The sequence below is a fragment of the Ochotona princeps genome, chromosome 29 (assembly GCF_030435755.1).
Source record: "Ochotona princeps isolate mOchPri1 chromosome 29, mOchPri1.hap1, whole genome shotgun sequence".
In the NCBI taxonomy this organism is placed as follows: Eukaryota; Metazoa; Chordata; class Mammalia; order Lagomorpha; family Ochotonidae; genus Ochotona; species Ochotona princeps.
This window is the reverse complement of record NC_080860.1, coordinates 18,983,792-19,009,351: the sequence shown is the minus strand read 5'-3', so window position 1 is coordinate 19,009,351 and position 25,560 is coordinate 18,983,792. Positions and strand designations below refer to the sequence as shown.

Below are 25,560 nucleotides of genomic sequence, written 5' to 3'. Positions count from 1 at the left end.
ACTAGAACTTACAGGTCAGTAACAAACGGCAGAAACAAAGTATTCTAACAATGGTTAAAGATGAAGTCTAATTTCTCCAGCTTTATATGAGGCAAGTAGTAAGTTATGTTCAACTAAAGATGAATAAAATAGCTATTTTTTTCCTTTTATTAGTATTTAGTGACATGGCCTACTCCCTAGTCGCCACCCCCAACATTAAATGCATGCTTAAAGACCCAGGTACCTGACAAATTTAAGATCTGTATCCTGGCTGGAATCTTGCAGTCTCTTCAAAAATGAGCTCCTTGAGTTTTTCCTTGGGCAAGTCATCCAATTCCATGTCAAACTTGAATGGAGCTTCGGCAATGGGCTTGAAGAGAAAGCAAACATTTTACTGTCAAAGTTTGCTGTGACGAAGCTAGCAGTTAGCCACGACTGCCTCTGAAACATGTCCAGCTGAGGGCTCGAACAGCACCTGTGCCCTTGCCTCCACACTCCTGGACGCACCCAAGGACAGAATGGGGGCACGTGAACTGGGCTCGCGTGGTCTCCACCCCAGCATAAGCCCAGGAGTACCCCCCAGGCGTCTGTCTCCGTGACAGTTGCACTAACAGAAATCACATGTTTACATGCTGCCAGAATGAACATACTTGACTCAATCGGGAGAACAGCCTTATACAAACACACGACTGAGCTACTGACACAAAGACCAACGTCATGGGAAATGCCATGTTCACAGTACACAGCATGATCTCTGCTTTAAAAATTTTGATAGAGAAACCTTCAGACTAGATCAAAGACCCACAATGACAACAAGGACATTTTAAGTGTCCACAATGGAGCAATGTTACAGAACTGAGACCCTGGTGACACCAGTCATCAGTCAACAATGGCCGTATGCTCACTGCAGAGGGCAGGAGAGGGAGACACTAACGCGGGCATGACACTCTGGTCAGCAGCCTGGGGGAAGCACTCACGTGTAAAGGGAAGAACAAGGAGACCCACACCCAGCCTCGACATGGCTTCATGTCCAGACCTCTTCAGGGATCCCACAGAGCCACTCACTACCCAGTTCGTGGTCTAGCACCTGGAGGCTGAGGGAACTTCTAGCTTGTGCAGCCTGGCAGCACCCCAAATCCTGCCTTCACAGCTAAGCCACAGGCATCTCTGCAGGGTGCCCCACGGGCTTCCGGGAGAGTGGATTGGTGTGGAAGAGGATTAAAGCATACTTCTGATGTTACTCATTCTGTTTTTTTTTAAACTCATATTTTAAAATTTATTTTATTTCAGAGGTAGAGAGCAAGCTCCCAATTGGTACTGGGGCCCCCACCAATGTCTGCCGGAGTCTGCATGAGCAGGCAGTGCAGTCAGGAGCAGGCTGGGACCTCCAACCTGTTTGTGGCTTTACCCACTAGGCTGGGCACCTGCTCCCACACCCTCTTTTACAGTAAGGCATGTGAGCCTCAATCAGAACAAGCCACACTCTGAGCACATCATAGGCTTCTCTGTTACCCTCCAGAGTAACTGAGCCCAGAGGGAAGCAGAGAGCCAGATCTGGCAACTATCCTGGTGGGAGCACAAGGGGCAGTGCTGCCATACTGACCAGAGAATGGTGCAGTGAGGATGGGTCAGTGTGCCACAGCATGAGCCAGCCAGGCAGATTTCTCGTTTTGTGGCCTGGGCACAGTCCCTAGCCTAGAAAGCTGCCTGCCCTCTCTACCCTTGCCATCCATTGGTCCACTTGTCTCCTGCCGTAGACCACACCCGCAGTATGTGCAGCCTTGGTGTCCTGCCTGCTCCTACTCTCCCAGCTCCCACCAGCGGCCTGGAGGTGGGCCTGAGGGGTGGGAAGAACCAGGGAAGGCAGTGGCACATGCTCTCAGGACTTGGCTGAGCCTGCTGCTGGCCAATCTGGATTAAGCAGCATGGTGCTTACCTCGTCACTGGGGTCATAATATTGCTCCAGATAGGGGTGCGCCAGAGCCTGTTCGACCTCGATCCTCTTGTGAGGGTTGAATGTCAACATTTTGTCCAGCAAGTCCAGAGCTGCCAAGAGAAAGGTTTTATAGTGGTAAAAGGCAGAAACAATTGCCGGAAATACTTCCCACTTCCTGTATAAGTAAACAGATTGGCAACATCACTGAGCTCAGCTGGTAGGCACCACCACAGGCATGGCAGTCCGTACACTGGGTGTTTACTGTGGCCATGGCTCCGTCTCCTGATGCTGTGCTGCCACCTGACAGCTACAGACCCTGGCACTCACAGGGGCCTGGCCATCAGCCAGAAGCTCCAGGAAGAAAGTCAAGAACCCACCAGCAAAAATCTTTCCCAGGGGTTGGCCTGACAGATTAAGCCTCTGTCTGCAGCACCAGCATCATATGGGCATCATTTGAGTCCCAGGGGCTTCACTTCTTTTTTTTTTTTTTTAAAGACTTATTTATTTTTTATTGGAAAGGCAGATTTAAAGAAACAGATATAGAGAGAAAGATCTCCAGTTCGCTCATTCACTCCCTAAGTGGCTACAATGGCCAAAGCAGAACTGATTCAAAGCCAGGAGCTTCTTCTGGGTCTCCCACACGGGTGCAGGGTCCCAAGGCTTTTGGCCGTCCTCGACTGCTTTCCCAGGCCACAAGAAGGGAGCTGGATGGGAAGTGGAGCAGCCGGGACATGAACTGGCGCTCATATGGGATGCTGATGCATGCAAAGTGAGAATTTAGTTGCCAGGCCCGAGGCTTCACTTCTGATCCAGCTCCCTACTAATGTGCCTGGGAAAGCAGCAGAGGATGGCCCAAGTCCTTGGGCCCCTGTACCCATGTGGGAGCCTGGAAGAAGCTCCTGGCTTTGAACCCGCCAAACTCTTACAATCTCTTGGGGGAATGAATCAAGTGGATGCAAGTTTTCTTTCAAATAAAAAAATAAACAAAAATCTTCAAAACACAAGCCAAAATAGCTCAAGGGAGCTGGGAACCAGCCAGGCAGACCCCCTGGCCCCGCTCTACTTCTTTCTGAGGGGCGCAGATACCTGATCCCAGGAAGCATTTCTGGTGCTGCTGGGCTTCAGGAGGCTATGGAAAAATGACAGCTTTGCCTTTTTTTTTTTAAGATGTATTTTTCATTGGAAAATCAGATTTACAGAGAGAAGGAGACAAAGATCTTTCTTCTGCTGGTTTGCTCCCCAAATGGCTGCAAACAGCTGAGGTTGAGTTGACCTGAAGCCAGGAGCTTCTTCTTGGTCTCCCAAATGGATGCAGGATCCCAAGGCTTTGGGCCATTCTTTACTGCTTTCCCAGGCCACAAGCAGGGAAATGGAAGGGAAGTGGAGTGGCCAGGATATCAACCGATGCCCATATAGGATCCCAGCAGTCGTAAGGTGAGGACGTTAGTTACTAGGCTACTGCACCGGGACTGAGGGCTCTGTTTTTACAGGCTGGAGGACACTTCAGGGCACAGGATGCTGGGAGGACTCCAGGCAGGTCTGGCCTCCAGCTGGGTGGCCGGGCAGAGTAAGGATAAGGCAGCACAAGGGTCACACACTTTGGACCCTGTGGCTTGAATCCCAGTGCCACAGAATCCTGGGGAGATGCGAGGACAGGGGCTTCGAGCATGTTGGGAGACCTTAGATCCCTAGTGTCTACAATGCAGGTAATAAAATTTACTGCACTTCCTGCTTTCAGCCTCGGGCCTCTCCCTCTGCTGGGAGTCAGATACCTCCTCCAGGACTTTCCTGAAACTTGAAGTCATTGGGCCTTGTGTCCAGTTAGACCACGTCTGCGCTAGGAACAGCCAGGAGGATTTGATCATGGCCCAATTCCAACAGCTGTCTCTTGCTGCTGGGTTGAAGGAAGCATTAAGGCCACTGCATGTGCAGAGCGCAAGCCAACACAGATCTCGCACAGACCTGTCTGTCCCGCTAAGTTAAATTCTAGATTCTTAAACCTCTTGGCAAAAATTTTTACCCGCAGGCCCTGGCTCTCTTTGGTGCCCACCCCGAATTCCACACCTTCTGACTTGAACGGGTGCATAGCAACCTTTCATGATCCCCTCCCACTCACCAGCTTTCCTAGCCCAGCTCAGCCCTAGGAGAGGCCATCGGCTGAGCTCCACAGAACTTCTCTGGATTCACCTCCCTGGCCTAACAAAACCAATCCTCAACAATGCTGTCACCTGTGGCCTCCACCGGCAACTCAGGTTTCTGGGCAGAGCTGGAGAGAGGGACCTAACTGTACTTTGTGCTGCTCCATCAGCCCTCATACACTTCAAGCCCTCGGGGCCTCCCCACACTCGTCAGCCGACTGAAAAAGGCAACTGAACTCAGCTCACAGCTCTGACAATTGCACTAGTGCTGTTAGGAAAACCCTGTATTCAGAGTGCAGGAGGAAAGCTCAGTGCCCATCCTGCTTCTTGGTCATGTAGCTTACTGCAAATCACGCACAGAGGATGGGATGACCACAGGGAGCGTGCTCTCTGCTGTACTTTGGTAAGGACCTCCTTGTGTGCAGCTGGCAATGGCTTTTTAGCAGGCAAGCAGAAGGCGTCCGGGGCAGCCCCAGCGCCAGCGCCTGGCCCAGGGCTGAGATGTTCACTTGTGGTCCTACCCACTACTGCTTCTGTGGCAACATGGAGAGAGTGCATCTCAGCTCTCTTATGAGAGCTCTGGCCTAAGGGGCATGGTGAGAGGACCCAGGGGCTTCAGGGACACAAGGAGTGCACTACCCAGGCTCCTCCTGTCACCTGACCTTCCACAATCTTCTAGTCACTGAGAAATCAACCTGCCAGAAGAGAGCTGGCCTCTCCCTCACCTAGACCTGCCCCCACCCGGGCCTGCCCACGAGCCCTTCCCCCTCCAGGAACTAGCCCTTTCTGCCATCGTATTCCCTTTCAGGCTTCCTACTCCCACTCGCTGCTTCAACTGTTCTTGCTGGGCCGCCCACCCCCTTCCAGCCTGTGTCCTGGGAATCTTCAGACTGCAGGGACACTGCAGGGACTCCTGCTTCAAATGCCATCTTCTATTTCAACCAAACTGTGATGCCTGGGGTCCCTATCCCCTTATTCATGGAGGGTGCTGTTCTTCAATTCCAGCAGCCTCATTCTGCCACCTTCCCAACCTTGCACTTGCCATTGCAGGTAGGCACGAACAGCTCCTGAACACCCCAGGGTGACCTGCTCTAGGTGAGTGACCACGAATGCACCCAGAAGCACATGCCCACAGCCTAGGACACACTTACAATGGCAGACAGCTTCTGGTACCTGTGGTGGGCAGGAGTGGTGAGCGACCACGATAGCACCCAGAACCATGTGTGCACAGCCTAGGACCCACCTACAAATAGCTGCAGGCTTTTGGCATCTGTGGTGGGCAGGAATGGTCTACTCACTTTTCAGATTATCTGAGACATGTGCAACTTTCTGTACAAAACGCATTTTTCTCTTACATTTAAAAAACATGGAGAACACAAAATTTCCCATCTTTTTTCACGAGTGTTGTCTGGTTCTGCCTGCCAAAGTCCACGGCTGCTCTAAGCACCTCAAACCATGCTGGCTGTCGGCAGCACCTAGCTTGCATACACATTTTGGCAGTATCAGGGAATGGTGATGCTGACTTTGACACATGCACCTGGGTTCCTTGGCTGTGGGTCAGGGGTGAACACGGCATCCCCGCCTCTAAGACAGCAAGGAGAGGAAACCATACTACACACATCAAATGATGTGCTATTTTTTTCCCCAGTAAATAGTGCTTAGTATAATTTTCCTATGTCATCTTTCCACGACGCTATAGGACATTCTATTTGGAAGCCGTGTGACTGACCCTGTCACCTAGCTAACATCCGACATCTAGGTTTGTTGCAAATGATAGACGGGGTCTTCAATTTAACATGGCCCAGACCAGCTACCAAACTGCTGTTTCTGTCCTCCTCTTGGTACTTCCTATGGGATTCCTTATCCACGGAGGTCTTAGATCTCAGTTCTTGTACACTAACAACGGATCTAACATGAGTGAGTAATAACGACCCCCACCAACTGGGGGCTGCCATCTGCACCAGACCGGAGATGAGATGATGCAGAAGGGACGGCCACCTCACCTGTCCACAGCTAAAGTCCTGAGTGTCCTGGTCTGGACGTGCAGGCCACTGCCAGAGCACACAGGCATAACCACTGTGCTGCCCTGCCTTCCCCAGGACAGCCAGGACACACACCCATGCGCCTCGGTCACTTCAGAACATTCTGTCCACACTGGATTCAGTCTTTTTTGTTTTCAACCTATTCTCTCTTTCCTTCATGCTTGTTTCCTTGTTTTGTTTGCTTTTAAATAAAGCTCAGGAAGACAAATCATCCTCCATGCAGAAATCAGGAATACTGAAGATTCTAAAGACTGTTGGCTTTTAAGAATACAAACTTTTTTAAAAAAAAGAAAAAGTAGATAATCATCGATTCCTTTGGAATTTGTTTTGTTGTGAGTAATGGTTTAGGTTGGTTTCCTTCCAAACAGCGCTGCAGCCAGCCCAGCACCATCTGCCGAGGCATACTCATTTCGTCCCCCTCACGGGAGGCACTTGGAGAGAATGCTAAGCAAAGACTTCTCTGAAGAAAAATCTCCAACACTACTGATTTGAGGGACTTGGTAATCAAAAATTTCAAGCTAACATGAAGAAAAAAAAAAGTTCAATTTTACTCTTAAAGAAAAACAAACGAAACGCCCTCTTCTCCGCCTTCTTGCTTGGCAGAACGCTGCGACAGAAACGCCGCGCTGCCCTGCTCACGGCACCCACCCAGGCCCACGGCACCAGCTGGCTCAGAACACGGCCCCCCACAGTCCAGCCACTCCATGGCTGTTTATTTCTCAGTGTTCACACCACTCTGACGAGGGAGGGTTACAAACACACATACACACACTGAACTCTGCCAGCTCCTACAGCGGCTGCGCAGAAAGGAGAAATTTACATTTTCTTTCCTGTCAGTGATCATGGTCTGGACTTCAGCAGAGGCCATCCACACACGCTGTTCCTTCCCACGCCAATCCGGACGGGAAGCCCGTCTGCCGAATCCTCCATAGAAAGGACATGCACACCTATTTACCAAACGGATGACTTGGTGCACTTACAAGAAACAAAACAAAACAGAAACCACCAGGAGCCGTCAAGTTTTTGAGGCTCGACTGATGAGTGGGGAGGGTTGACTCCCCTACCGTGGGATTCACTGTGACACACCCAACATAGCAAATCACTGCTCTGAGACCTGGTCTCACAAGATGTCGCAGCTTCTGCCTTCTTTCTGCAGTTTTCCGCTTTGCCACATGGCAGGTGAGGGCCAGTGATGAGGAGAGCGGAAGCCATCGGGACTGCCCTACTTTTAGCAGCTGGCGGATGCCCATGGCACCTGGCGGATGCCCATGGCACCTGGCTGTCCCAGGCGGCTGCAGATGCAGCAGCCCAGTGCACAAACGCTTGGTGGGTGGGTACTTCAGGCCTCAGCTGTGGAGCAGCTTGTGATGCAGACACTCATGTGGACTCAATGTCCAGGATAACACTGAGCCGAGACCTTCTGACTCCCCTCGACAAGGAAATGCGCCATGGCTGCTCTTTAACACTACAGGTACTAGAAGGTTCCCCAGACATATGTGGAAGTACTTTTAAAAGTTCCCGGAAAAACAGAATGTCAGCTTACTTCAGTGCAAAAATTCTTGAAATTCATGCTTCCCCCCGCCCCCATATTACAAATTTTCTACGGACTTGCTGATGATTTCTTGTAATCAAGAAAGCTCCAGCCTTGCAATCCCAGCAATCCCAGAATCTAGGCCCCCTCCTCCCACCCCAAACACCACTGTAGGGACAGTGAACAGTCCTGCAATGCATTCAGCTTTGTAAGAAGGGCACTGATCTGGCAGCTCCATGCAGAGCTCACATGGTGGGAACTGAGGTTCAGCAGGCTCCGGGCTCCGTGCAGAGCTCATATGGCTGTTCAGGGGGCCCCGGAGGGCAAGCTGCAAGGGTAGTTCCCGCATCCGGGCTGCTCTTTCCCTAAGGCACTGCCAACTCCTGTCCCTGAGCCTGTCATGGCCTTCTGCTTCTTCACTGGACTCCCAATCCTTCCGATTCACAATCACTTTCCTGAATTTCACCAGAGTTAACTATTATCTCAACGTTGTTCACGCTCTCAACCTAAGGAAAATGGGCTTAAAAAATACAAAAGGACTGGCAGAGGAAGAATTTGATACAGAACAGGGTGAGCAGGCAGGAGGGGAGGCTGAGGGAGGGTCTTGGTGAGGCAGCGCTCTCACAGGCAAGGTGCATCTCTTCACACACACAATTCTGGAAGAGCATTTAGGAAGCTGCTCACAGAACACGGTCCTCAGGGCAAGCTCACCAGCAACGAGTGCTATGAAGTTCTAACAAGAGCATCACCCCCTTAAAAAAACCCACAATCAGTCTATGTATGTGGAAGCTTTTCCACATTGGTACCACAAAGTATTCAATATTCTTTGGGATTTTGGTAACTAGGAATGATTTTCATCTTTTTACTTATTCTATCTGCACTTCAAAGTAGACTACGACAACATGTCATTCTTGTGTGTAAAGAGGTACAGAAGAAAAGTGTCTCCTATAGCTAAAATCCATCCAACTCCGAACATGCAAGTGTTTCTGAACCCTGGCTTGGGTCAACGCACCAAATGACCCTAACACTGAAGTAGACAGTTGGTAAAGCAATACACATTCATACATATGGGGTTCTCAAGAAATGTGGAAAAAAAATGAAAATGTTTATTCTGCTGCAAGAAACTTTTGAAACTCACGCATTTCCATCCCGCTTGGCCCCGTAATCTACACTTCCACAAGCTCAACAATCTCACACACAAGTGGATTTCAAAATTCCTTTGCAGCAAAATAAACTTATTTTTAATTCCGTTTTCCATGAATTTTCTGAAGTACAGTTTCTTTACCAAATGTCTACTTAAACATCTATACACAAGTAGACAAAACAGCAAAAATTCTGAATAAGCTGAAACTCCAGAGACAGCGTAAGAATGCTACTGAATCACAGAGAGGCAGATCAGACGCACTATGGACATGAAGAGGCTAGAGGCACAGCTCCATCACAGGACGCTCAGGGGCAGTGCTAAAAGACTCGCATCTTTTCAGCTACACATCCATCTCATTTGGAGCTAATACTACGATAATTATTTTTTAAAAATGCATTTTAAGGCAAAAAACATTTTCTGTCTATGAACACAGGGCAGAAGAGACATGGGAGGACAGCCACGGAGTGTGGCAAGTGCCCTCTGCTCTGGCTCCTCCTCACAAGAGCCACAAGCAAAAGCTCCTTTATTAACTCGTTCTCACCTACGTGGGCATCTGGAGGTCCAATCCTGAGGTCAGAGTCGGGCCCAGCAGAGGCAAGGAGCCCAGAACTGCACAAGCCTTTGAGCTACTACTGCCTCCCAGGGAGACGGACGGGAAGTGCACTAGCCCGTCCTCAAGCTGGCAGTCCAATGTGATGTGTGGGAGTCCCAGTGGCAGCTTGACTTGCTGCACCGTAACACACTCCACGCTTCCTTAGAAAGATTCCCCCACCTCCACATTCATTCACTTATTTGAAAAGCTGGGGTAGGGTGGGGGATGGATGGAGAACAACGAATGATACAGGACACAAGAGGCATCTTCCATGTGCTGGTTTAATACCAAACAGCTTGGCCAGGAGCCAGGGGTCCAAGCACTTGGGTCATCTTTCACTGCCCTCCGAGGTGTATCAGCAAGAAGCTGGATTGGGAGTGGAGCAGCCTGGACTCCTGGTGTTCTTGGTGGTGACTTAAACCGTCTTGCCAATACCCGTCCCTCTGGTACTTCTCAGGACACTGTTAACCCGGGCCCACCCAGATCATCCGGGCACAAGCTCTCTCTGTCCTACTGTCAGCTGCTGGACAAGGGTGGTTGTTCACAATCTCACAGGGCTTAAGGATGAGGTTGTGGACACCTTGGGTAAAGAGTCATTTCTCTATTTACCATAGTTGTATAATAGTCTAAACTTTTTTTTTTTAAAGATTTATTCATTTTATTATAGCCAGATATACACAGAGGAGGAGAGACAGAGAGGAAGATCTTCCATCCGATGATTCACTCCCCAAGTGAGCTGCAACGGGCCGGTGTGAGCCAATCCGAAGCCAGGAGCCAGGAACCTCTTCCAGGTCTCCCATGCGGGTGCAGTGTCCCAATGCATTGGGCCGTCCTCAACTGCTTTCCCAGGCCACAAGCAGGGAGCTGGATGGGAAGTGGAGCTGCCAGGATTAGAACCAGCGCCCATATGGGATCCCGGGGCTTTCAAGGCGAGGACTTTAGCCGCTAGGCCATGCCGCCGGGCCCAATAGTCTAAAGTTTTAAAAACAGATGTGTAATGGACACACATTACATAGGAATAAAGAATTAACCTTAAAAAATGAAAAAAATTACCTAATACATCATTTTAAAAACATGTTTCCATATAACTTATAGTTATGAAGATTCTTTCCCATTTTTCTTCCTTGATGTTTAATGGTTTTGGATCCCATTTTATTTAGCATGTAGGCATTTATTTTAGTGCTGTTTGTACTACAGATACATGTGACAACATATTTATAAATACAAAATTCACTTCGCTGAAATACTGTAGACATAAAGACTACATACTTGGGAAACTGTGCCACGATTTAGCAGGCTAAGCTTCTGCCTGAGGTCGTGGCATCCCATGTGAGCACTGGTTTGAGTCCTGGCTGCTCTAGTTCCTTTCTAGTTCCCCGCTGGTGGCCTGAGAAAGCAGTGGAGGATGACTCAAGTTCTTGGGACCCTGAACCCACATGAGAGACCGAAAAAACCTCCTGGCTTAAGACACCCATGGGAGCAAGAATAAAATTTCCTCTGCTACAAGTGCTTCTTCAACATCTGGCTCTGCCAGTTAGCAAACAGTGAGATAAAAAGACTTATTATTCTGTTTCACAGGTGCCTATATTTCCTGAACCTGAAGGGTGTGAACTAAATCCAAAATGGTGGGAAAGGGATCACCCTAGACTCCTTTCCACGTGGCCCCTGCTCCCCAGCAGGCACTGAACCAGTGGTTACCCCTGGACACAGGCATGTAAAGTGAGACACACCAAGCCAATTCTAAGCAAAAGGAACCAACGACAGAAGATTTACCTTTGGAGTCGGCATTTGGGAACAACCTGTTCCATGGCACCTTGTTTTTGTGTGGAAGAGAAAGCAAATAGTTTCTAGCTTTTAAATTTATTATACAGTTCAGGTCTTCTTGTGATGGGGAACCAAGAATACCTGAAAGATAAAAGTGATTAGCTGTGAGTTACCAAGAACACAGCAAAGCGACTATGCCCATCAGCGCGAGAGGCAGAGAACCCTGGTACCTTACCGCCTTTCTTGCTGTTTCCCAATCGTTACCTTGCTGAACAAGCTGTTCAGAAAAAGGTTCTCAGCATTTTTCAATCAGGGGAGCTTACACATTCACATCTCCCACAGGCTGGGGAGTTGCGAGGAAGACGCGCTTCCGAAGGAAACTGCACACACCCAGACAAACCGAGGAGGTCTCGCCCGTTCCTCACCCAGAATGTGGTTCAGCTGGTCGAGGTAGTGCTTCCCCGGGAAGATGGGCCGGTTGGAGAGCATCTCCGCCAGGATGCAGCCCACAGACCAGATGTCGATGGACTTGGTGTAGCCCTGCAGCAGGAAGGCAGGCAGGCAGCGTGAGGACAGCAGGCAGCTTCCTCACCGCAGGTGCCTGCCTGGCGGATCAGAAACGCCTGACAACAAGCAGCACAGACACGTGTATGATTTTTTTATTTAACTTTTTTTTTTTTTTTTTTTAATGAGAGTCTGAGCAACGAGAGCGCCTGAGTGTGTTTCTTTCTCCAGGCCAACTAACTCATTCAATTACAGCTTGTAAAGTGCACTTCAGAACCTTTCCAAATGATCTGAAAGATTTAGAAATCTCATAAATTGGAGCTGGAAAAGTGGCAACACTCTGTGGCTTTTGAACAGCCATGGTACATCTACTCATTTTTGGAAACCTGGAAATTAACTCTGATGAAGAGGTACTGCTATTCTTCCAGAATGTCTTCTTCCATTTTGAAAATCACACTTGATTCCCTATTTCCAATGTCTTTTCTAGCCATTTTTCAGGCATCAATTTACTTTTAAAGAATTCTGTTAAGTCACAGAATTCTGTCTAAATCCTAAAACAGTACAAAAAAGATGTCTCTCTAAGAAACGTAAGTTGAATTTTATGGAAAATGTCATGAGCAGTAATAAATTAAGGAGAAATGTGGAAATAGAGAATAAAAATTTGAGTGAAATACTGAAAGGGGAATGGTGAAAGCTTTTCGGAAAAAAAAAGAATCAGTGATTAACGTTCATAGTTAGAATATAATTGGGTTGGATTTTTAAATAATGCTTCAAAAATATTTATTTATTTTGGGAAAGAAAGCTACAGAGATAGATTTATATAGAGAAAAAAGAGAGAGAGAGAGAGGAGAGAGAACACTTCTACAAGTTCGTTCACTTGAGACAAAAGCTTCACCTGGGTCTCCCATGTGGCTGCAGGAGCTCGAGCACTTAGGCCACTGTCCATTGCTTTCCCTGCCCTTTGACAGGGAGGTGGGGCAGAAGTGGAGCAGCCAGGACTCAAAGCAGTGCCCATGTGGGATGCCAGTGTCGTGAGTGGCACCTTAACCTACTGTGCCACAATGCCACTTCCAAATCAGTCTTTCTGAAACTCTTAAAATCCAAAATAACTTTTTTTTTATTCATTTATTACATTGTATTATGTGATACAGTTTCGTTGGAACTGGGAATCACCCCACCCCTCCCCCCGCCCTCCCCAATCCAAAATAACTTTTGCTTTTGGCCAAAATTATACAAAGGTAAACGTTGAGAACATTAAAAATAAAATAACTACAAAGCATCAACAGCCTTGGGAGAAATGGCTACTCCAGGTCTGGGGCTCAGGCAGGGAAGACCTAAGGGCCGGGGGGAATGAGAGGGGCAGCTCCCAGATGACAAGTTTAGGACATTTTATGTCTCAAAGTACCCAATGGCAGCAACAGATTAGAAACCATTAAATAAAGAGAACTCAAACAGGAAAAAAAAAAAATGCCAGCCAAACCATCAATGGTTGCTAGGACTAGTGGGGGACATCCTGTCCAGTCCTGGATATTTCACCACAAGCCATCAGTCACTCCAAAGGGGGAGACGTGGAGGACACCACCTTATTGACAGTCAACAAGGACATCACCCACAGCAGCACTACCCAGACCTGTCTTTGGACACCTGGCACTGCAACATCACTCCCGTGGCATTTAGCCCCACGCATGACATACACACCAGCTTCTCTGTCACTGAGTGGCTGCTGACGGGCCTAGGCAAGCTAAGGGTCCCATGCTCTGGGGATATCAGTGCACCCTGAGACTCCGGAGTGAAGTGTGACAATAGTGTGTCCAAGATGAGAGGAGGAAGATGGGAACAGAGCGAGGGGTGGCTGAGGATGGCCTGGGTGGAGGTTGGGGGAGATGGGGATTTACAGTATTCTCACTTATTCTATGGGTGTAGAGAATTTCTAAGTTAAAACAACAAAAACAGGGCCCAGAGGCGTGGCCTAGCAGCTAAAGTCCTCGCCTTGAACGCCCCGGGATCCCATATGGGCGCCGGTTCTAATCCCGGCAGCTCCACTTCCCATCCAGCTCCCTGCTTGTGGCCTGGGAAAGCAGTCGAGGACGGCCCAAAGCTTTGGGACCCTGCACCCGCGTGGGAGACCCGGAAGAGCTTCCAGGTTCCTGGCTTCAGATTGGCGCGCATCGGCCCGTTGTGGCTCGCTTGGGGAGTGATTCATCGGATGGTAGATCTTCCTCTCTGTCTCTCCTCCTCCTCTCTGTATATCCAGCTTTCCAATAATAATAAAAAATCTTAAAAAAAAAAAAAAAAAAACCAAAAATATGTGGTTAGAAATCTCACTCTCAGGCTAGTGGAGCTGCACATACATTACGGATCCCTACAGGATGGCTGGGACTGTAGCTCTGTAAGGAGAAGGGATAAGTCCCCTCCTTGTGCAGAAGCGCGGGCAGCTGCAAGGCCAGAAAGCCACCATGGCGAAAGACAGTTGGGTGCCTGTGCCTGCACACTGGCATTCCTGGTTTGGATGACCAGGGTTAGCCAGGCAAGGCACCTGCTGTGTGGGGTTATTTCTAACACAGAGTCAGGACAGAAGCAACAGTGCTTTCTCTGAAACATCGGTGGTGCTCAATCCTTCTTTCCAGGAAACTGTGTTTAAGAATCTCATTATCTTGAGATATTAAGACAAAGGTAACCATGTTGGGCCCACTTAGCTATACCCAGTTTTGGCACCTTATTCACACACTATGTGCAAATGACAGATACAAAGCACTGCTGTGCTGGCTCATATCCTAACCAGTGGGATGTTCCTTTGCTCTCTGCTGCTTTTGTAAATGCATTCGGTCATTTCTTGGGGAAGACATAGCTCAGACATGACTGGATGCACCTTCCATGGCTATGCTGAGGCACAGGCATGTAATTATGAAAGAGTCCACACGGGGGGAGGGGAGGGGGAGGGGTAGGGCGGATTCCCAGAGCCTATGAAACTGTCACATAATGCAAAATAATTAACAATAATAAAAAAAAAAAAAAAAAAAAAGAAAGAGTCCACAATAGCTCCATGGATTCTCTGAGTACCACACATTCTTCCACATCTTGTTGGGGAGACATGTGTTGTTATCAAACACCCCTGACTTTACAGAACTGCCCTGGTTCTAGGTTTAGGTGACAAGTTCCAATGCTGCCTCAGAGGTCGTGGTTATTAGGTGTGGCTACTACATGGTGGCAGGTTCATGGGAGAGGAATAGAGGATGGGACATGGACATGGTAAGTGGAAGGCTCACCCTGACTGGGTGACATGTCAGCACTACTCCAGCCGAGGGGGAGACACTGGGCCGGGGCCCGGAGATCTTAATGAGGGAAGAGGAGATGAAAAAGGTACCTTGGCACTAGCCAGAGGGCCAGGTCTCTATACAAGTGGAAACAGGTTGCACAGAGAAGCTTCTGGCAGCCCATGGGGCACATTCTGGAACTTGCTGGTTTTCTTCTTATGAAAACGTGGTCCTTACCTTGGAATTCAACATAATTTCTGGAGCCCTGTACCAACGGGTGGCTACATACTCTGTCAGGAACCCTGTGTGGTCGTGGTCCGGATCTGCAACGCGGGCCAAGCCAAAGTCACAGATCTGCGGGGAAGAGACGTGACATCTACTTAGACATTCTGAATAACTCCATGTCCAAACTCCAGAGCGAGGAAAAACAGACGACCACAGTAACACTGGCCCTGGGAGTCTCTGCCATGACCATGTACTCACTGGGGATCCTAAAAACTCAGGATTATTTCAGTCCTGCCTTGCTATAGCTCCTGGGGTCATCACTGCCAGGACCCCCAGGCGCCTTTTATTTCTTGAACTTCCCTTGGTCTCTGAGTAGGCACTGCAGAAATTCTTTCCACCTCCCTCCCCTTATTCATAGTCTCAAACTACTCCCAAGGCTGGGGGAAAATAAAGTTTCATACAATGTACTGAAGATAAAAAAAAAATCATCCAGCTTCCCATTTCTCTTGATTTGCAAAGCACCGGCTGGCGCTCAGCTCCTGCTCACCACACGGTGGTGAACCTGGGGCCAAGGGGCCTGCGGCACTCCGAGGCATTCCAAGGGAACCACACTGTATTAACAGCTGCAGCGGACCTTGCTACAGCTGCTGCCTACCTCAGTCTCCAGCCCTGGAGAGCTGACTAAAGGGCAGGTGTTCACATGTTGTGAACAAGGACAGGCCAGAACATGGGAGGCAGCCGAGCTGGCTTGCCGTATGGAGTTGGCTGAAAGATGAGGGCCTGGACTGGGCCTTCCCAACAGCACCAGGAAGGGGCACGTTACAGAGCTACAAGACTTGGGGTCTATCTGGGCATCAAGTCCACAGCCTGTGGAGAGACCAACCATCTCAAGCCTCTTCTCAGGGTCTGCTCCCTTGGTGGCTGGCATCACCATGGCTCACTGAGGTTGAGAAGAGCTGTAGCTGCTCCTTCCTTGTACCTACACAGCCTTTTCTACCCACTCCTACAGTGCAAACTGCAGCAAGGGGTTGACAGTCGTCCTGTCCAAGACGCTCCCTAGCCACACGGTCCCATCTGGCCTATTTCTGCCCAAAAACACTGGAGCAACGAAGGGGAGCAAGTGCTGGAGGCCTCTCAGCGCCACCACCGACAGGTTGGACCATCACCCACCCACTCCAGTTCTCTGTGACTGACGGGTCCTCTCTATTTCAGGGCTAATTCTTCATCTTGTGGGTCAAGTTCAACACAGTCCTGTCTGCCTTCTGTAGTATAAAGGATGCCTCCAGGTACACCCCAAGTTGTGCAATCAAGAGAAGAGGTACTGTACTTTGTCGGCAGAGCAAAACCAGGCCACGCTCCTGAACACAAGCACAGACCTGCCAGGACCCTCTATGTCCAGCTTCACATACCATTATACCTGGTAGAGGGGAACAGTGTCGGACGGCGTGAAGGGGTTCAGATTTGACCCACGGCTTTGCGTGGCACAGCTGACTCAACTAAACATGACAGATTCTTAAAAAGAAACAAACAGAAAACCCAAACAACCCAGGATGTAAGAAACCCACAGACCAAAGACGCCAGTTGAGGTTTCCACATACCTCTAGGAAATGTGGACAAATAAATAGAGGGCTTGCTAAGATCCTCAAACACGCCCAAACATCGTGATAAAGAACAGCGTGGGACACAGCTTTTTCAAGAGGCCACAGCAGAATCCCCCTGCCCATACTTCTACAACACTGAAAGTCTGAACCTGTGTGAGGAGGTGGTCTGGCAGTTAAGAGATGATAGCTGCATCCAAATCTGAATGTTTGGGTTCAAGCTGGAGCCATACGGGATGCCAGCACTGTAGGCATAACTTTATCTGCCAATGCCACCCCTACCCCCACCCATTTTCACTTATACTATTATGCCCAGGACATAGAATCCCAGCAGGTTCTCAAAAGTTATTGGTTATACGTAAAACAACCAACAAAGCTGATGTGGAATTTAGACCTCAAAATGATGCACACTTTATTCATGGTCACCAATGGAAACCTTGTCTCATAAATACCTTTCCTTATTTATTTATTTATTTATTTATTTATGCTTTTTAAAAGTCAGAGCTACCCATCACCACCACCCCCAAACTCCAGAGAACAGAGCTCTTCCACATACTGGTCCACTTTCCAGATGGCCACAAAGACCAGGGCTGGGCAAGAACAAAGCCAGGAGCCACTTCCAGGTCCTCCACATCGGTGGCAGGGTTAGGGTTAGCACTTGGACCCAAGCACTGGATCATCTTCCACTGCTTTCTCAGACTCATCAGCAGGGAGTTGAATTGGAAGTGCAGCAGCTGGGACTTGAACTAGTTCCCACATAGGATGCTGGCCTTGCTAGTGGTGATTTAATGTGCTATGCCACAACAGGCCTCCCCACTGCCAGCCCACTTTTCAAACTACATACTGCAAGCCAATCAAATCTATTAATATTAAATATATTAATATTAATCAGTAAAGTGTTCAGGCTACAAAACACAACAAACCGTTAACAGCACACATTTTATACAATGGAAGAGAAACAAGAAGGATATGGCACAAGGAACATAAAATGATTCCTTAAATGTCAGCCATCCTATAGGGCTACATTGGGCTGAGTAAATGAAAACTTGATAAAACAAAGAAGACCCCAAAGGCATTTTGTATCTTCCAGAGTCCTCCTTCACAGGCACCTTAGAACCACTTGTGCTATGAGCCCAGCACCCTCTGCTTCCTCTCAGGAACTTTATACGGTCGGTCCAAACAACAAGAGGACGCAGACTGGTATAGATTCATCCTCACCCCACAGACCCATGGAAAGTATGTTAGAACTTTTACTAATGTCCTAAGAGGTCAACGTCTGCTTGGCCCCGGGGCTGAAGGTAACAAGCACAAAGGTACATTTACAGAAACCAAGAAGCAAGCTCCTTGCTGTTGGCCCTGGTTGGTGCCAGAGCCCCAAGTTAAAGGTCTGAGATTCTGAGAACAGTTGATATCTGAGAGCTCCAGAGTAGGAGTCACCTCAGCAGCACAGAAGCCCGTGGACAAAGAAAGGCCAGAGCTTCCTGCTTGAAAATCCAGAAGGCCCTGGACAGTCACAGATGAGGGGCCATTGGAGACCCACTCAGAAGGCCAAGCAGCACGGTCATCACAGGAAGGGCGGTGCGAAGGCTATGCTGAGGTTCCAGAGGTCACAGGACTCTGGCCCCAGTGGCACTTTCTCCACGCCACACCTGTGCATGGAACCATCTGCACCTGCCCTGCATGGACTTGCTCACCAGGACCAATCAGGGCCTGCGGTCCACACTCTTCTTTAGAAAGAGACTCTCTCCTAACACGAATACTCGTGTGAGTGACGCACACTCCAGAGGTGCATGAATTGTGTTAATACCTAAAACGTTTGGCACCATGGTGAGAACAAGCTTGGGGCATCTGCATCCCATATTAAAGTGCCTGAGATCCCCAGCTACCTCACTTCATCTTTTTTTTAACAAACAAACAAACAAACAAACAGGGCTTACTTATTTGAAAGAGGGGGAGGGAGAAGGGAAGAGGCAGACAGAGACTTATTTTATTTTTATTGGAAATTTCCTGGTTCCACTTGCTGGTTCATTGCTCAAGTGGTTGCAATGGCCGTAGTTGGACCAGGCAGAAGTTAGGAACTGCATCGGGCTATCTTGTATGGGTACAAGGGCCCAAGCACTAAGGCCATCTTCTTTTTTTCCTAATCATTTGGAGAAAATGCCAGTAGGGAGCTGGACTGGAAATGGAGCAGCCCAGACCTGAACCAGTTCCCATGTGGCTTGCTGGCATCAAAGGCGGTGGCTTTATCTGTTGCACACTGGCCCTGCTACTCCACTTCCGACTCAGCTTCCTGCTCAGTGCGCACTCTGGGAGGCAACAGGAGATGGTTCATGTACTTGGCTTCATGTCACACGTCAGGGATTTCAAGTCCTTGCTCCTGGCTTTGGTCTGGCCTTGTTCTAACTGCTGTGGTCATTTGAACAAATACAAATTTTTCTGTTTACCATCCTCTGCCTTTCCAATAATATAAAAATCCTTTATTACTAGATACAGATGCATGAGGATACACAGCTATGTTTCTCTGTGTTTACTTTTTTACAAAAAGATTTATTTATTTTTTATTGAAAAGGCAGATCAGATTTATGAAGAGAAGGAGAGACAGAGAAAGATCTTCCATCCGTTGGCTCACTTCCTAAGTGGCTGCAACAGCAGGAGCCAGGAGCCAGGAGCTTCTTCTGGGGCTCTAACACAGGTGCAGGTCTCAAGGCCTTGGGCCGTCTTGTTTGCATTCCCAGGTCACACATAGCGAGACAGATGGAAAAGTCCATCAACAGTGAGGAGATGACAGAGAAAGCAGTCTGCTTCTGCTTGCCTCATCTTAAGGATGAACCATTTTCAAATAAAAATAACAGTGAACTTTTCCCAGAAATTCTATATACTTAAAATATTGACTGATACTGTCTCTCCAAAGATAAAGAAAAGCAATCTGCCCTAACAGGGAGATGATAAGAAAAAGCAAGGAAGGAAGGAAAAAGAACAACACAAGGCAACACTGAAATATCTATTATAATTTTACAACAGAATCGCTAAGAGCCAAAACGCAGCAGAATCAGTCCTAAAAGCAGCTTTCTGTCCATCTTCCTGCCCTGCACCCGCACACACCTAGGGCTTGGAAGCAGACAGCACGCGGGGAAGCAAGTGCAGGAGTGTATCCAGCAGGGACAGTCATCTCCCACCCACGCAGATCTGGGGAAGGAAGCTGCCCTCCATATCGCCTCACCCAACATCAGCCCCAGGGCCTCAAACACCCAGCCGAGGTTTCCAAGCTAACCGAATCAGGACAGAGCCGCACGGCCTTCTTGGCCAGCATCTACTTCCAACAAAGCTCGCCAGCCGTGCGTCAAGGACGCCGTGTCACTAGTGCTGTGGCTGTGCACAGGGAGACTCCACACTCTGTGACGGGCCCCTCACTTTTTGCTTTTATTTCTGCTGTTCCTTCTGCTTACACAACCACTCACTGACACACTTCTCGTGCCTAGAGGGCCAGCATGGACCCTACCTTCCTCCGGCTGCTTCCCCCACAGTTCCAGTCACAACCAGTTCCCCACTCTCCCTGGCATCTGTAACACATGCCTGCAGTTTTCTATTGTCTATCAGATTTCTGACAGCTCGTCTCCCTCACCTGCTACATCTGACAGTTTTTCACAGGAATGTCTCTCGAACTGAAATCTAACAAATGACTATTGCTACACATCTATATACGTTTAAAAAAAAAAGGTTCGGGATGGAACTCACTCACTGAAAATGTACAGTTCAATGTTTTTACTGTTAGAACCATGAGATCAGACAGTTATTACCACGAGCCAATGTAAAAAACATTCTTAGGATCTCAGGAAGGAGCCAGCAGGTCCCATGCGGCAGCCTAACGGCCAAAGTCCCCGCCTTGCATGCATCGGGATCCCATATGGCCACTAGTTCGTATCCCAGCAGCCCTGCTTCCCATCCAGCTCCCAGCTTGTGGTCTGGGAAAGCAGTCGAGGATGGCCCAAAGGCTTGGGAGACCACACCTGCAAGGGAGACCTGGAAGAGGTTCTGGGATCCTGGCTTCAGATCAGCACTGCTCCGGCTGTTGTGGCTGCTTGGGGAGTGAATCAACAGATGGAAGATCTTCCTCTCTGTCTCTTCTCTGTATATCTAACTTGCCAATAAAAATAAAATAAATCTTAAAAAAAAAAAAAAATGAGATAGCACTCCCTGCCGTTCCTCTCCCAAAGTAACCAGTCCTGGGCAGCTGCCAATCTACCTTCTGACTCCAGAGATCAGCCTGTTTGAACACTTCGTGTAAATGGATCCGTACACGTATTTCATGACTGGCATTCCTCACTCAATGTTTACAAATCCATTCACATGCTACTAGTACTTCACGCCTCTTTATTCTACTGTGTGGACCTACCACAATTCTTCCAGTGGGAAATAAAGACAGAGCTTCCCCCTCTGGTTCACTTTTCAGTTGGCCACAGTGGCTGGGGGACTGTAGTTGGGAGACACAGTCTTGTTCCAGGCCTTCTGTGTGGGTGGCAGGAACTCACTACTCAGTGCCTCCCAGAGTTCACGCTAGCAGGAAGTAGTGAGGAGCCACAGCCTGGAACTGAAACCAGCATTCTGACACGGGATGCGGACACCGTCACCTCTAAGCCAATGTTGGCCCCCCTGTGCATTACATTAGACTAAATTCACATGCTGTCAGGACACAGAGGACACCCACAGACCTTCCTCCACACATTTCTACAGATCTCTGGGAGAAACTGGAGGATTCTAAAAATTGTCAGCTTTTCCTATTTATTTCGGGTTCTTGGTTAGGTATTTAAGTCAGTAAGGCTAGGTATCTGACTCAGTTTTTTTTTTTTCAAGATTATTATTATTATTATTATTATTGAAATGCAGGTTGGTTTGGGGTAGAGAGGGGTGAGGGAGAAAGATGTGTATCTTCTGTCTGCTGGTTCACTCCCCAGATGGCCACAAAAGCTCTATTGTGGTCTGCACCAGGGCTGACAGGAGCTCAGTTACATGTAGCGTCACCCGCAGCCTTCCAGGGGCAGTATCAGGAAGCCGGGATTTGTACCTGGATTCCAACATACGGAATGCATGCATCTCACGCAGTGGCTTACCCTGCTGTGCCCAAGGCCCTTTGCTGGAGAAAGGTCACCACGAAAACAGATGATTTTAAAAATTGTATGTACTGAGGAAGGCGTCTGGCACAGCGGTTAAAATGCTGCTTGGGATGCGGCATCCCAGATCAGAAAGCCTGAGTCTGAGTCCTAGCTCTGCTTCCTGACAACATGTATGCTGGGAGCAGTAGGTGACAGCTTAAGTATTGTGTCCCTGCCACCAGGTGGGAGACCTGGTCTCCGACTGAGCCAGCCATGGCTGTTCCACGTAGGGATAAAGTGAATCACCACTGGATGGAAGATCTCCGTCACTATCTCTCTTTCTCACTTGTCTTTCAAAGAGAAAAATAAGTAAAAGTAATTTTTAAAACGCAGAATTTCACATCTCACACCAAAACATCCTCATTAAAGAAAATGTATACCTAAAACGCCTATTATGTACACACATATTGAGACATATAAAGTACAGATGTACACTTGTATACACAAGCATAGGAAAGAAACTGGATAGAGGTATATCAACTGTTACAGTGGTTAGTCATCTCTGGGGAAAAAAAGAAGAAAGGAGACCAGCAAGAGGTGGTCTGGCACTCTTAACTTGTACATATTTTCCTGTATTTCTTTAAACAGAACTAAAGATCAAGCCAGGTGCTTTTTCCCTGTTTATCAGCTGGCTGACCTTGAGATCACAGGTGGTGTTGAGCAGCAGGTTGGAAGGCTTGAGGTCGCGGTGCAGAACGTTAGCTGAGTGAATGTATTTTAATCCTCGCAGGATCTGGTAAAGAAAATAGCAGATATGGTCGTTGCTGAGGTGCTGTGTCTTCAAGAGCTTGTAGAGATCTGTCTCCATTAGGTCCTGTACTATGTATCTGTTTGTACAGGTTAAGTCAAAACACCAAGCAGCTGGCAAACCACATACCTCTCTTAACTCTCACCCTGGGAGGATCTGAAGAGACAACTGCTACGCCTTCACCAACAGCATCTCTAGCTAACATTCTGTGAGACAGCAGGCTGCTATTGGCCTGGGGCAGCCTGGCTGACCTGAAATGGGCTTGAGGCAGACGCTAGCCAGTCCTGAAGCCCACGCTGCCTGCGTGTTGACAAACCCCGTTGAGGCTTGCGGCACAAGCTGTGCGAGGGAATGAGCACACTCCTCATCCTCTGTGCCAGCAACAACTTACAACTAAACTTTTCTGTCCCCCTCACCTTTGCCCCAACCTCTGCCAGAATCAACCACAACATTTTCAGGAATACAGGTCTAGGAACACACAGCTACTAAATCCTGTCCTCAGTCGATTTTGAGGAAGTCTTTGTAAGAAGGGGCTTGTGCTGGTTTTGCATTTTTTCCCTCCTTCCTCCTTTAAAGACTAATATATTTATCTGAAGGGCAGAGTAAAGAGTGAGCTAGATCTTACATCTGCTGGGCTCACTCCCTAAATGGCGAAGCCAGGAGCTTCCTTCACGGCTCTCATGTGGGTGCAGGGGTGCAGAGACTTGAGCCATCCTCTGTAGCTAGCTAGCTTCTTTCTACTTTACCATAATAATTAGTTAGCATTAATTTCTACATCTCTCTCTTATGAATCCTTGCCAGATGAAAAGCAGCATGGGGTCACAAGCAGGCCTGACTTAGCAAGCCATCTGAAAGAGGCCGATTTTCATGGCAAAAGGTAAGAGTGAGAGCAACAGGTGGTGGCAGCAGGAGGCATTTCACTTAAAATACAACTTATTAACAGAGCTCTTTAAAAATGGAAAGGAGCCGCCACTCCCTGGTGAGCCAGATGCCAGCTGGTAGGAAAGCAGCACTAGTGAGAGGGTGGGGTGCCTTCTCCCACAGACCCACTTCACTGACTCCCCCGCCCAGAGCACCTCTGGCCAGGCACTTGCTCTGGGTGCCCTGGGTCTGGATCTGTGAAGACAGTAAGAGCCAGGTCTAAAACATGAGGAAGCCAACGCCATGGAGATGATACAACTCTGGCTGCCCTAGGGGGAGTGAACCAGGATCTCCTTTCCTGCTCTTTGGTCTTCTTGCTTTTTCCCTGACGAGGTAACTCACCCCCCTTTGATGACTGGAAGTGCCATTCCCCAAGACTCCCCACAACTACCCCTCAGCAGAGGCGACTGGACTGGGACACGTCAAGGGGCTTTGCCCCAACGGCAGCGGACAGCTGCCAGACAAGGATACACATCTTTCATCTGCTCGATGGTCGGTGCGCGGATGATGTCATTGATCCCAATGATGTTTTCATGTCTGAAACGCAGCAAGATCTTGATCTCCCTCAGGGTCCTCTGGCAATAGGTCTGGTGCTCAAAAGGACTGATTTTCTTGATAGCCACTCGAACTTTGTTGACGTTATCATAAGCAGAGCTAAAAAATAAAACAGAAAGGAAAAAATAGTATTGAAAACAGCATACAGAACGCACGAAGCGGCTGGTGCTTTAGCTCAACTGGCTAATTCTTCACCTTCACATGCTGGGATCCCATGCGGGCACTAGTTCATGTCCTACCTGCTCCGCTTCCCATCCAGCTCTCTGCTTGCGACCTGGGAAAGCAGTGGAAGACGGTTCAAAGCCTTGGGACCCTGTATCCATATGGGAAGAACCTCCTGGCTTTGGATTGGCTCAGCTCTATTTGGGAAATGAACCAGCAGATGGAAGATCTTTCTGTCTTTCTATAAATTTGCCTCTCCAATAAATCAATCTTAAAAAAAAAATACTGTGGAAACAAACGCAACCTGGTGAAGTACCATATCATCAGGACTGTGTCAGGGCATCTTTTTGCATCCATAAAGGCAGCCAGGGCAACAGAAGGCCTCAAGGGGGCAGGGTGGGGAGGCTGCAGACACACAACAGCACAATCTCAGGCTTAATGGCACGTAGGCCTGCCTTCCGAAATCCAGAAACATGGACTTGTGCTGCATACAAGGAAGCGTCTCCCCATTGTCTTAATGAACAAGTGCATTCCTGTGACAGTAATCACTCTGCTCCAACACGACCTGCAGCGGTCAGGTCCGATTCCGCTGACACTGCACAATCCAGCCCCTACCCCCACTCCAATCAACCACCAGCTGGTCCCTAACAAAAACTGACCCAACAGGACAGACAGCTGGCTTCTTATCAACGCTGCCTGTCTGGCTTGCAAAATGGGTGCCTATCCCTGCCTAAGAACCCGAAACATAATGTCTGTGTTGCTTTATGATAAAACCTAGTGTTTTATAATACTTGAGTAGCCATAACACGGGACAGTTCTTTCCAAGCTGTCCTTAAGCTCCGACAACAGAATTCCAAGAAAAAGTAATGATTAAAATCTCGCGTATTATTACTACCTTGATGAACAACTTCCACTGAAGTATTTTCTTAAGAGCCTTTACTGTTAATCAATGTCAGCCTCTGGACCCACTCACCGGAGCAACAGAGTAAACTGACGGGCAGTCAGACATTACTCAGGACCTCCAGAGAGGTCCCAGGAATGTGAAAGTCAAGCAGCTCTGTCTGAAGTGTGCCTTACGATGCTATGCACCAGCCCCCAGTCTACCTTCTCTAACAGTAACTGTTCCACCGTCTCACTCTGTCACAGGCTACGCTGTGGCAAGGACCTGCAGTTTTTGACCTCACTTCTCCTAAAACATTGTCAACAAGTGCTCCTAAATAGTCAAAATACAACCTATCTCCTCAAACGAAAAGAAACATTATACAAATCCATTTTGCTTTGGCTTGGTGCTGTGAAGGTCTAAACCAGTGGCTTTCA

At 48.4% G+C, this 25,560-nt stretch overlaps 1 protein-coding gene across 2 annotated transcripts in view; it reads right to left on the bottom strand.

Annotated features, from left to right (window-relative positions):
• Positions 1 to 25,560, bottom strand: part of MAPK1 (mitogen-activated protein kinase 1) — a 71,976-nt gene that overhangs the window by 6,923 nt on the left and 39,493 nt on the right. For both annotated transcript variants that reach the window (XM_058656505.1, XM_058656506.1), the window contains exons 2-8: positions 23,998 to 24,180; positions 22,495 to 22,684; positions 15,122 to 15,238; positions 11,552 to 11,666; positions 11,136 to 11,267; positions 1,916 to 2,025; positions 224 to 349 (exon numbers count right to left, since the gene is read on the bottom strand). In XM_058656505.1, coding sequence (XP_058512488.1) covers positions 233 to 349; positions 1,916 to 2,025; positions 11,136 to 11,267; positions 11,552 to 11,666; positions 15,122 to 15,238; positions 22,495 to 22,684; positions 23,998 to 24,180 — 964 coding nt within the window. In that variant the 3' untranslated portion in view covers positions 224 to 232. The remainder of the gene's footprint in view (positions 1 to 223; positions 350 to 1,915; positions 2,026 to 11,135; positions 11,268 to 11,551; positions 11,667 to 15,121; positions 15,239 to 22,494; positions 22,685 to 23,997; positions 24,181 to 25,560) is intronic.